Genomic DNA, 12,556 nt, shown 5'->3' on the forward strand with positions numbered 1-12,556 from the left:
TCAGTTCAATCTCTTCTTTCAGCTCCGGGACTTGGGTCTGACCTGCTGCCCAAATGTAGGCCTCGCCCGATGATGATTGGCAACAGTGCAGCAAGCTCACCATCCAAGGCAACTGGAATGTCATTCTGGAATTTCAAGGTAAGACTTTTTTGCATCTCAACCTGTCAAAGCACTTGCATTGACCCACTATGAATGCATCGTATTTTCAGCTTATTTCAAGCTATTCAATTTTAAACAAGGGGGCGGGGGGAGTAGCACTCCAACTTGAGATACACAAAACCCTGGCTTGACCACACCTACAGTACTGTGGGCAGCTCTGGGCACCACACCTCAGCAAAGTTATATTGGCATGAGAGGGAGAATGTGTAGGTGTACAAGACCGATTGCTGGACTCCATCGGTTAAATTATGAGGAGATTACACTCATTCTGGTTGCATTTCCTGGCATATTCTCAGATGAAGACATTCAGAATTAGCACTTCTTTGAGTTTTGCCAAACGCTGGAAAGATTTTCCCTCATCGCCCTTTGGGTCCCTTTCAAAAGCTGGAGTGCCAGAAATCAGCAGCACATCTGACAGCCTTTCTGTGGCGATGGGAAATAGTGAGGAAAACGTTGAAGTCTGTCAGTGACTTGTGAGAGATTCCGGATTTATTTTGATTGCAGATTCCCAGGTGTAGATGCGTTTGATGTTCAAACTCAATCCAGTAAGGACATGGGGCGGAATTCTCCCTTTTTCAGGCTAAATGCAGTGACGGGCATTTGAAATGCAGTCAAACTAGTTGATTATCAACCTGCAAATCCTTTCAATGTGTCTTATGTAGGTGGCAAGAGTGGGAGAGATCGCTAATCAGCCATGCTTTATGCACAGTGGCATCCCTGAAGCTTTGGCCTCTGGCTTCAGGCTAGTGACCTGTCAGAAGAACCAAGGCACGGGAAATGGGGATGTAAGCATGCGCTTCATCTGTCTTGCATGTTTGTAGACACAGGAGGCCGGATTCTCCGTTTCAGCGGCTAAGTGGCGCCTGTGTGGTCTTTTACGACAAAAGAATCTGCGTGAAACCCTCACCGATCCCGGAATCTAGCACCGATGCCAGGTGAAACTCCCGGCTCCCCCACCAAAAACGGCCTTGAATGGGCGGGTACCGGGCCGCGCATGCGCATGGCCGACCCGTCAACCCACAGCCCATCCCCTGGCCACTCCACACCAGTCTCCCCAGCCCTTGCAAAAGCACCCCCGGCTAGCGGCACGGATCCTGGCCGAGTGTGGCGGCGCTGGGCACAGTCTGCAGCCGCCACGACGGGATCCTGCACGATGGCGACATTTAGGAGGGGGAGGAGCGTGACTGACCGACGCTGGGCCTGATCTCGGTTTCAGAGCCGATTATTCGCCCGATCGCCGATTACAATATCGGCGCTGGGCAACAGAGAATCCCACCTGGGATGTCTTCTAAATCCGAGCATTTCAGACTGGAATCTCCATATCTTGGAGAGGCTATTGAGAGCTTGTCTCGTTCTGAAATGCCAATCTCGAAGATGACACATTTCCTTCTTGCTATTAAATATTGTGCTCGAAGCACACTCTAGATCCTTGTATGAGTCCTTGTTCAATGAACAGTCACTCCATTCCCAACTACATTTGACTACCTGATGCTGTTCGTCGAAACATTTCCCATCCTAATGTGGTCCCAGTGATTCGGCGGGTCTTGCTGTTCCATTCGTAGAGGGGAAAACTGTTTGATCCTTGGTTGAAAAAGGGCTGTTTGCTCATTGATTGATTTCGAGTGGTTTCACTCAGTCCGCCTGCCCTGGTGTGATTTCACAGCACGATTAATTTTCCATTTCTTACTTCTGTATTAATTGTGTGTCAGACATAGCAGCTGCACTTTGTGACATTAACAAATAATAAAATGATCAAATCGCAATAATTGGCACAACATGACAAGCTTATCTGAGGTTAGCCGCTTCTGGCTTTCCATTAATCGAGGGAAGATTTTTTGTGCAGTTTAAACATAAGTGGTAATTCTCTGAGTTTCAGGAGATTGGATCTAGCTCTCTGACAGGCAATGTCCTCCGTGCCATCTCACTGCGTACGTTGGTTGGATCGTGCAGTGGAAATTAAGCATTGGTCGAAAATTTTACAATTGCTCCATTTGACCTTTTTTGGTTGGAGGTTTTGTAGTGCAGTAAACAGTGACCCTGCTTCCAAACCTTCATGTCCCACCCCGGGTCTTAACGACCAAGGAAAAGAAGGTCATAATGTGGAAGAGCAGGTTGATTGGTACCTGCAAATCCTTCCAACATGTGCCAATCGCAGGTGATAAGAGTGAAAGAGATTCTTGATCAGCCTTGTGATGAAAAGAAAGTTGGAATGGTAGCATAGTGGTTAGCACAGTTGCTACACAGGTCCAGGGTCCCAGGTTCGATTCCCGGCTTGGGTCACTGTCTGTGCGGAGTTGGCGCGTTCTCCCCGTGTCTGCGTGGGTTTCCTCCGGGTGCTCCGGTTTCCTCCCACAGTCCAAAGATGTGCAGGTTAGGTGGATTGGCCATGATAAATTGCCCTTACAGTTCAAAAAAAAGGTTAGGTAGGGGAACTGGGTTACGGGGATAGGGGGTTAGGTGGGGTGCTCTTTCCAAGGGCCGGTGCAGACTCAATGGGCCAAATGGCCTCCTTCTGCACTGTAAATTCTATGATTCTACCTTAGCTCCACCTAGTGCAAGGTGCATGTTGCCACAGAAAGTTAGACTTCCTGAGTGAACTCAAATACTCCACCATCTTCTATTATGTTGTCCCAGACTGTCACTGTATTAAAAAGTACTCCTCAGATTGCGACACGTGTGCGTTTCAAGGTTCCTGGGCATAATTTCTTGCTTCTGTGTCCCCGTCATCCCTTCCTAGCAGCACGGTGGGTGTATCTACACCACATGGACTGCACCAGTTCAAAAAGGCGGCTCACCTCCAACTCCTCAAGGGGCAATTATGGATGTACAACAAATGTTGGCCTAGCCAGTGACGCCCACATCTCATGAATGAATAATATAATGATACTGGGCAGCAGGATAGCACAGTGGCTAGCACAGTTGCTTCACAACTCCAGGGTACCAGGTTCGATTCCCAGCTTGGGTCACTGTCTATGCGGAGTCTGCACGTTCTCCCCATGTCTGTGTGGGTTTCCTCCGGGTGCTGCAGTTTCCTCCCACAGTCCACAGATGTGCAGGTTAGGTGGATTGGCCACGCTAAATTGCCCTTCGTGTCCACAAAAAAGGTTAGGTGGGGTCACTAGGTTACGGGGAGAGGGTGCATCAGTACTAAACAGCACTCTGGCGAGGTATCACAGGCACGGCCATTGAGTCCCTGGCAAAATCTATGATTCTATGAATAGATAAGAATGTTGAACATTTCATAACTTTGACATTAAAAGCCAGGCTGACCGCACTGAGTAAGTGCTCCCAGGCTAATGGAGACGTCAGCCAGTCGAGGACAGGGCAAGGTGGTACCCTGGCACGCCCCCTGGCACCTGTGCACCTTGGCACTGTCAGGTGGCGGGGCATTGCCAGTGTGCCAGGCTGGCAGTGCCAGCATGCCTGGGTGAGGGGGGGGGGGGTTTCCTGGGGTCCTCCCCAATGTTGGGGAAGGTTAAGGGAGACACATCAAATTGGGGGGGTGAAAGGGATGTGGGAAGTTGAGGCAAAATTGGCACCCGATCTGTGAGGAGCCTTCTCGCCAGCACAAAATCCCTCTAATTGTGGCCTTGGTGGAGAGAATGGTGGTGAGGGGCCTCACGGTAGCATGGTGGTTAGCATCAATGCTTCACAGCTCCAGGGTCCCAGGTTCGATTCCCGGCTGGGTCACTGTCTGTGTGGAGTCTGCACGTCCTCCCCGTGTGTGCGTGGGTTTCCTCCGGGTACTCCGGTTTCCTCCCACAGTCCAAAGATGTGCGGGTTAGGTGGATTGGCCATGATAAATTGCCCGTAGTGTAAGGTTAATGGGGGGATTGTTGGGTTACGGGTATACGGGTTACGTGGGTTTAAGTAGGGTGATCATTGCTCGGCACAACATCGAGGGCCGAAGGGCCTGTTCTGTGCTGTACTGTTCTATGTTCTATGTTCTAATCTCCGCAAGGCCCAAAAAACGGCAAAGTGGCGTTGAATGGTGAGATGTTTCTCGGCACTACACCTTGTTAAACACGCAACTCAGCGGACTGTAACTGAAGTCCGCTGAATCGCGCCCAGATATAGATAGATTCTGGACTAACAAGTGAATGAAAGGTCATTGGGGGTGGGGGGGCAGAATGTGAATTTGTTGAGACCACAATCAGATGAACCATGACGTTATTGAATGGGGGGGCGACAAAAGGCTCAAGGGGCCGAATGGCCTACTCCTGATCCTAAATGTATGTTCCTCCATGTCGGCCTCCATTTCTGTGTTTAAGTTACTGCAATGGGACATGAGCTCACAGCCTTGTGACTCGGGCAGGAACACTGGCGGCTGAATCACGGTCGTGCTTGCCGACTTGTGAATCAGCATTGCCCGGCCCACCTGATCATGGTCGTTCTTCACATATCCAGCCAGTTCCTAATTCCATCCCCACGGACCTGGCTCAGCACCTCAGGTTCATGGCTGGAAGATCTGCCCACAGAGATAGAGAAAAAAAAACCTTCATCCCATCATTTAAGGCTTCATTTGGTCCCCGACCCTGGAGACAATGGCCGAGACTATTGTCCCACCTAGTTCCCCGTGACTATGTTTGAAAAGGTTTTCACAATCTTCCCTGTCAGCAGCTTTCATTAATGGGTTTTGAAGAACATTCTTTACATCTCAAGTCATATTTCTGCAATCTACTTCAGCCATAAATTACACAGCTCTGCTTGCCCTTGACCATTTTATTAACGCTTAAAGATAATTTATGGAAAATTTAACCTACTGACTTTTTTTTCTCATATAATCTGCATAGTGTTAAGCTTTTTAATTTTTGAACGTAAAAGTGATATAAAGTAGCCTGGCTCTCCTGCACAAACTGGAACAAATGACTAATGTTAATGGTGTGAATTAATGTGATAGGATATTAAATATGAAAAGAATTATACGTCAGGAATACCAGAGCTGGTGCAGCAAGGAATGGACAATTCATCACATCACTGGAGCAAATGGTTTACAATTCCAAACCACTCAGAAACTAGTAATTTTACAACCTCAGGGATCTCTTAATGCAAAAAAATATATTGAAGTATTTGGACCAGAAAATCAGGCGCAGTTATTGCAGTAATTCCAAATAACAACAGAAAATTCTCTGCATCCCTCTGAAAAAGCTCAGCAATCGGAGACCCCTTATGAGCACTGGAAATTGTTCTGGAAAAGTCCCATGATGTGGTGTGTTGTGATGAATCATTTTTTCATCAGCCTTAACGTGGCTGAATCCTGCTGGAAAACACAAGCGGCCAACGCTGTAATGATCAGTACATTCATTGTATTAGCCTCAATTTTAAAAAATAGCACCGATCTGCAAAGCTTTTGCTTCGCGAGACATTTAATCAGCTGCTCATCTGGTGAGTGTACACGGAAATATTTCACGGAACAGCTTATCTTACGTGGCCTTTGTTTAGTTGCAATTTTAGCAACGATAATGATTTGTTTCTCTTGGGTATTTGTAAAGCTCTTCCTTCCACCCAACCGCCCACAACTAGTCCGAGCATTTAAAGTGTTGCTTCAGAAATCAGTAAACCACATGCCTGCTTTGTGAAGGTTTTGATTTGTACCAGTCCCCCCCCCCCCAAACCCGCTTGGTATCTGGGGGGCGGGGGGGGGTCTCTAACCCCACGGAGAATCGCCCGGGGGCCGCGCGAATCGCACCACGCCGCCCCGACGCCGGGAAGAGATTCTCCACAGAGAGGAGGATTGGCGCCATTGGGGCCGGCGTGGTTGGCGCGGCGCCCTATGCGCCCCCCCCACCCCCCCACCCCACGATTCTCCAGTCCGGATGGGCCGAGCAGCCGTTAAAAAAATAAATAAACCCGAGTCCCGGCGGCGCCGATCTAACCTGCTCTGAGCCCTCGGAATCTCGGCGTTGAAGGGTGCGGGGGTGGCCTGTGGGGGGGGAGGGGGGGGGCGGGTCTGTGGGGGGGGGGCGGGTCTGTGGGGGGGGGCAGGTCTGTGGGGGGGGGACGGGTCTGTGGGGGGGGGGGGGGGCGCCGTTCTAACCTGCTCTGAGCCCTCGGAATCTTGGCGTTGAAGGGTGCAGGGGTGGCCTGTGGGGGGGGTCTGACCCCGGGGGTGCCTCCGATGTGGCCTGGCCCGCGAATGGGACCCACCGATCGGCGGGCCGCCCTCTCTGCCTCACGGCCTCCTTTCTTCCGCGTGGCCCCTGTACTCCTGCGCCATGTTGGGTGGGGGCCGGCGCGGAAATCGCGCCGGTGGGACTGCGTATGCGTGGGTTCGCGACGGGCGCACTGCGCATGCGCACATCCCCCGCCGCCCATTCGCGGCCGGATCAGCAGCTGGAGCAGCGTGAACCGCTCCAGCGCCCTGCTGGCCCCCTGTAGGGACCAGAATTGCCGTGTTGACGCCGTCAAGAAACACGACGACGTTTCCGACGGCGCAACACTTAGCCTCAGGATCAGAGAATCCCGCCCCTGATCTGTAACAGGGTGTGGGGTTTGTATCACCAACCAAGCTGTCACCAACCATGGTCGCACTGCTCATCATTAACCGCCAAACAGCCAGCCCAACACTTTGTTTTCACACAAATCATGTCAGCAGAGATCTGGAGCCCTCCCTCCCTCCCTTCCTCCCTCCCTTCCTCCCTCCCTCCCTCTCTTTCCCCCTCCCTCCCTCCCTCCCTTCCTCCCTCCCTCCCTTCCTCCCTCTCTCCCTCCCTCCCTTCCTCCCTCCCTCCCTTCCTCCCTCCCTCCCTCCCTCCCTCCCTTCCTCCCTCCCTCACTCCCTTCCTCCCTCCCTCCCTTCCTCCCTCCCTTCCTCCCTCCCTTCCTCCCTCCCTCCCTCCCTCCCTCCCTCCCTCCCTCCCTCACTCCCTCCCTTCCTCCCTCCCTCCCTCACTCCCTCCCTTCCTCCCTCCCTTCCTCCCTCCCTCTCTTCCTCCCTCCCTCTCTCCCTCCCTCTCCCTCCCTCTCTCTCTCTCTCTCTCTCCCTCCCTCCCTCCCTCCCTCCCTCCCTCCCTCTCTCCCTCCCTCCCTCCCTTCCTCCCTCCCTCCCTCCCTCCCTCCTTCTCACTCTCCGCGCACCAACAATAGCAGTGGCTGCTGGGAAACAATTGGCCTTCTCAAGACTCAGCAGCGTTTTGTCGGTGGGAGGGAGTGAAAACATATGCAACAAAGTCAGGAAATTCAGTTGAGGCGCTGACGCATCCTGATGGGACTGAATTCCAAACAGGCTTAAGGAGTTGAATGGCCTACGTTCTATGTTCGCTCCTACATGCTTCCTCCAGTGTCACTCACACTCGATTGTCCTGGAGTGAAACCATTGTCTCACCACCATTACAGTCCAGGCTCCTGTAACATCTGAAAATTGGTGGGAGTAATTAGGTTTTGTTGAAAGGTAGGGGTTGTGCAAACCCCTCTTATTCTTGTTGTTGCCAGTCATTGCTGAATTGGAAATAAATGTGTGCATGGTAAGGGCGGGGCTCCGGCCAGTGGAGCGCTGCACGAGACATTCTGACCCTTGTGACATTCCCTGCTAGGACCCTTTGCTACGATGGTAAAGGGTAGCGGCAAACCTTCACCCTGGGATGTGCCAGATTTTACAGGAACCATCATTGTCAACACTCCTCCATCATGTCACAATAGCTGTGTAGGGCTTCCTGACATAATAATCATCTTTATTAGTGTCACATGTAGGCTTACATTAACACTGCAATGAAGTTACTGGGAAAAGCCCCTAGTCACTACATTCCAGCACCTGTTCGGGTACACGGAGGGAGAATTCAGAATTCTCAGATGGCACGGGAATTGAACCCACGCTGCTGGCCTTGTTCTGCATCACAAACCAGCTGTCTAGCCCGCTGAGCTAGAGATTTAAGAAATGCATTCATGGCTGATGACACATCTGCATTACTCTTGATCTTCTTGGGCGGCAAGGTGGCACAGTGGTTAGCACTGCTGCCTGACAGCGTCAGGGACCCGGGTTCAATTCCCGTGGTCACTGCCTGTGTGGAGTTTGCACGTTCTTCCCAGGTCTGCGTGGGTTTCCTCCGGGTGCTCCAGTTTCCTCCCACAGTCCAATGATGTGCAGGTTAGGTGGATTGGCTGTGCTAAATTGTCCCTTAGTGTCCAAAGGTTAGGTGGGGTTACAGGGATCGGGTGAGACAGTGGACCTGGATTGAGTGCTCTTCTAGAGGGTTGGTGTAGACTTGATGGGCTGAATGGCCTCCTTCTGTACTGTAGGGATTCTATGACATACGCCAATGGAAATCCAGGAGGGACATGGGCACAGTCAAAATGGCTGGCTATTTATTTCTCCAGTGCCCCTCTTTACCTAGCTGCCCAGTCCTCTTACCTCTGCTTAACTAGAAGGTGAGTTAATGATGCTCTGGGACTACATGGTGTTGTCCAGTAGCTGGTGCACCTGAAGCCAGAATACCTACCAGCTGATTAACATCTTGGCTTAATTCACAGTTTCCTGCTTACTTTTATTCTTGGTTTCCTTGGGTGACTGTGCCCATTTCTCCCATGACTGACTTTTAACCAGATGGTGAGGTTTAGTTTTGGTCAATTTTCACTCACCCACGTTCGGATGGAACCGCTCTGCAAAGTGTCTGGTGAAGAAAATCATCCAGTTCTGCCACCTAAAGACATTCCTTGTAAATTGTTCAGTATATAAAGACAGCAAACTTCATCAGTGTCTGACTCTGTGAGAGGTTTTATTAAACTGTGTAGAAATGGCAGCCCACAGTGCCTTCCTCATGGCAGAGTCACATGACTACGGCAAGCCAGTTAGTCAGGTAGCATACCATTGCATTTCCCCAAACATCCCTCTTTTCATATAAAAATAGATGCAAACATCCTTTTTCTTCCTAGTAACCAATAGACACGTTTGCATGCACAATCCTGTGTGACTGTGAGTTACCCAAGTTACCCACTATATTCCTACCATTCTCATGCATTAACACATGATTGTTCTTCTATTCTAGTCTGTCTCGGCATATGCATTACGCACAGGGCAGGATTCTCCACACATGCCCGGCCCGAGATTCGGAATTCCCACCCCAAGGCAAGGGAACTCTAAATGGTTCGCCAGATTTTCTGTCCCGTCTGCAATGATTCCCATGGCGGTTGTGACCGGGAAAATTTACCCCATTGTCCTTAAACAATGCGTGTCTCTTAATGGGCCACATGAACAATGTTTCATGTATAAAGACAGCAATCGTCATCGGTGTCTGTCTCTATGAGAACTAGCTAGAAATGGCAGCCTACAGTACTTGCCTTATGGCAGAGTCGCTTGACTATGGCAAGCTAGTTAGTACAAGATTGCATTTCCAAATCCCCACCATAAATATTAGAGAAAAGTCAACTCATACCATGTGGAGATCAGAGTGTTGTGTTTGGTTACTACAAATAATTCAACATTGTGGGAATGCCTGACCCATTGAAATTTAAAGTTGACCTGATGTTGAATCTATTCTGGAGCTTCATAATGATCTATATTAAAATATCCACTCATATCAGTTAATAGCAAAAATGTTTGGCCTAGGCAACACGGTGCCCTAATGCAGAAACACTGTGCACAACAGCCTAGATTTCTAAAGCCACCTGTGATTGGATCCTGCTTATCTCTCACCCAGTCCTCTGCTGGCTCCTATTTCCCAACGTAGTGACTTCCAAATCTTTATTTTTGGTCACAACTTCCTTTGGTAACCACCATCCCCCTGTCCCCCCCCCACAGTCCCCTCCCGCCCTATCACTGCAACATTCTCCAGTTTATCAGCCCACCTCAAAAGCTTCCAATTTGAGTTTACTGCACCTTTACCCACCCTCCAACCCCCTCCTCCCCCCCCTCCACCCACCATCCCAACAACCCCCACCCCCTCCCACCCCATTATTGGGACGGGATGCCAGAATGCGTGGTTCTTGTTTCTAGGAATTTTCTTTCCAAACATTTTCTTCTATGTCTTCAGAGGGAGCCCCTTCATAAACATCTGCCTGACCTTGGGCGAAATTCTCCAACCCCACGTAGGGTCGGAGAATCGGCCGGCGGCGGCGTTATTCCCGCTCCCGCCGGGTTTTTAATTCTCCGAGCGGCCAAAAACCGGCGTTGTGCAAATCCCGCCGGCAGCCTCTGAAAACAACTGGCGCCGGCGGGATGTCATTGATTTTTTACTTTCAACAAATCTCCGGCCCGGATGGGCCGAAGTCCCGCCGACGTGGCCACGGGTCAAGTCGGCGAAAAACGCAGTAGCTTTAAAACGGCGTCAACCATTGATGATGGTTGACGCCGTTCAGTGACCTAGGGCGAGTGCGGGGGGGGGGAGGAGGAGAGAGTCCCGGCGTTTGTGTGGGGGGCGTTTGGGGGGGTGGGGGGTGGGGGAGTGTGAGAGAGAGTGTCCCGGCGTTTGGGGGGGGGAGAGAGAGTGTCCCGGCGTTTGGTGGGGGTGGGGGGGTTGCAGCGATGAGAGGGGGGGTACCGGCGTTGAGAGAGATGGGGGGGTGGCATTGGAGGGGGGTAGGGGTGGTGGGGAGGGGGGTAGGAGTGGTGGTGAGGGGGGTAGGGGTGGTGAGGGGGGTAGGGGCATTGGAGGGGGGTAGGGGCGTTGGAGGGGGTAGGGGTTGTTAGGGGGTAGGGGTGGTGAGGGGGGTAGGGGCGTTGGAGGGGGTAGGGGTGGTTAGGGGGGTAGGAGTGGTGAGGGGGGTAGGGGTGGTGAGGGGGGTAGGGGTGTTGGAGGGAGGTAGGGGTGGTGAGGGGTAGGGGCGTTGGAGGGGGGTAGTGGCGTTAGAGGGGGGTGGGCTGGTGGGGGGGGTTGGGGTAGGGGGCAGCGGCGTGCAGAGGGGGGGGGCGACGGTGCGTTGGCCCCGGGCATCCGTCGCCCCCCCTCTCTGCACGCCGCTGCCCCCTACCACCCCTACCCCCTCCAACTCCCCTACCCCCTCACCACCCCTACCACCCTCTCCACCACACCTACCCCCCTCCCCCCCACCCCTACCCCCCTCCCTACCACCCTCCCCACCACCCCACCACCCTCCCCACCACCCCACCACCCCACCACCCCTACCCCCCTCCCCACCACCCCTACCCCCCTCCCCACCACCCCTACCCCCCTCCCCACCACCCCTACCCCCCTCCAACTCCGCAACCCCCCTCTCAACGCCGCGACCCCCCTCTCATCGCCGCAACCCCCCCCAACGCCGTAACCCCCCCTCAATGCCACAACCCCCCTCAACCCCCCCCTCAAACCCCCCCCACCCCACCCCTACCCCCTCCAACGCCCCTACCCCCCTCACCACCCCTACCCCCTCCCCACCACCCCTACCCCCCTCCCCACCACCCCTACCCCCCTCCCCACCACCCCTACCACCCTCCCCACCACCCTCCCTACCACCCCAACCACCCTCCCCACCACCCCCCCTCCCCACCACCCCTACCACCCTCCCACCACCCCACCACCCCTACCCCCCTCCCCACCACCCCTACCCCCTCCCCACCACCCCTACCCCCTCCCCACCACCACTACCCCCCTCCCCACCACCCCTACCCCCTCCCCACCACCCCTACCCCCTCCAACGCCGCGACCCCCCTCTCAACACCGCGACCCCCCCTCTCATCGCCGCAACCCCCCCTCAATGCCGCAACCTCCCCTCAATACCGCAACCCCCCCCCCTCAACCCCCCCCTCAACGCCGCAACCCCCCCTCAACCCCCCCCCCTCATCGCCGCAACCCCCCACCCTCTCAACGCCGGGTCCCCCCCCCTCTCAACGCCGGGTCCGCCCCCTCTGCTCTCAACGCCGGGTCCCCCCCCCCCTCTCAACGCCGGGTCCCCCCCCCCCTCTCAACGCCGGGTCCCCCCCCTCTGCTCTCAACGCCGGGTCCCCCCCCTCTGCTCTCAACGCCGGGTTCCCTCCCTCTGCTCTCAACGCCGGGTCCCCCCCCCTCTCCTCTCAACGCCGGGTCTCCCCCCCTCTCCTCTCAACGCCGGGTCCCCCCCCTCTCCTCTCAACGCCGGGTCCCCCCCCCCCTCTCCTCTCAACGCCGGGTCCCCCCCCTCTCCTCTCAACGCCGGGTCCCCTCCCCCCCTCTCCTCTCAACGCCGGGTCCCCCCCCCCTCTCAACGCCGGGTCCCCCCCCCCCTCTCAACGCCGGGTCCCCCCCCCTCTGCTCTCAACGCCGGGTCCCCCCCCTCTGCTCTCAACGCCGGGTCCCCTCCCTCTGCCCTCAACGCCGGGCCCCCCCCCCCCTCTGCTCTCAACGCCGGGTCCCCCCCTCTCCTCTCAACGCCGGGTCCCCCCCCTCTCCTCTCAACGCCGGGTCCCCCCCCCCTCTCCTCTCAACGCCGGGTCCCCCCCCTCTCCTCTCAACGCCGGGTTCCCCCCCTCTCCTCTCAACGCCGGGTCCCC

The 12,556-nt window shown here is 54.4% G+C and overlaps 1 protein-coding gene across 3 annotated transcripts in view; it reads left to right on the plus strand.

Annotated features, from left to right (window-relative positions):
• Window positions 1-12,556, plus strand: part of LOC119956027 (ras-GEF domain-containing family member 1A-like) — a 221,331-nt gene that overhangs the window by 41,566 nt on the left and 167,209 nt on the right. For 2 of the 3 annotated variants that reach the window (XM_038782758.1, XM_038782762.1), the window contains exon 2: window positions 23-138. In XM_038782758.1, the coding sequence (XP_038638686.1) occupies window positions 70-138 (69 nt within the window). In that variant the 5' untranslated portion in view covers window positions 23-69. Of the gene's footprint in view, window positions 1-19; window positions 139-12,556 lie in introns of those variants that run through there. The other variant, XM_038782761.1, reaches the window with a different exon arrangement.

Source organism: Scyliorhinus canicula, chromosome 22 (assembly GCF_902713615.1).
Source record: "Scyliorhinus canicula chromosome 22, sScyCan1.1, whole genome shotgun sequence".
Lineage (NCBI taxonomy): Eukaryota > Metazoa > Chordata > Chondrichthyes > Carcharhiniformes > Scyliorhinidae > Scyliorhinus > Scyliorhinus canicula.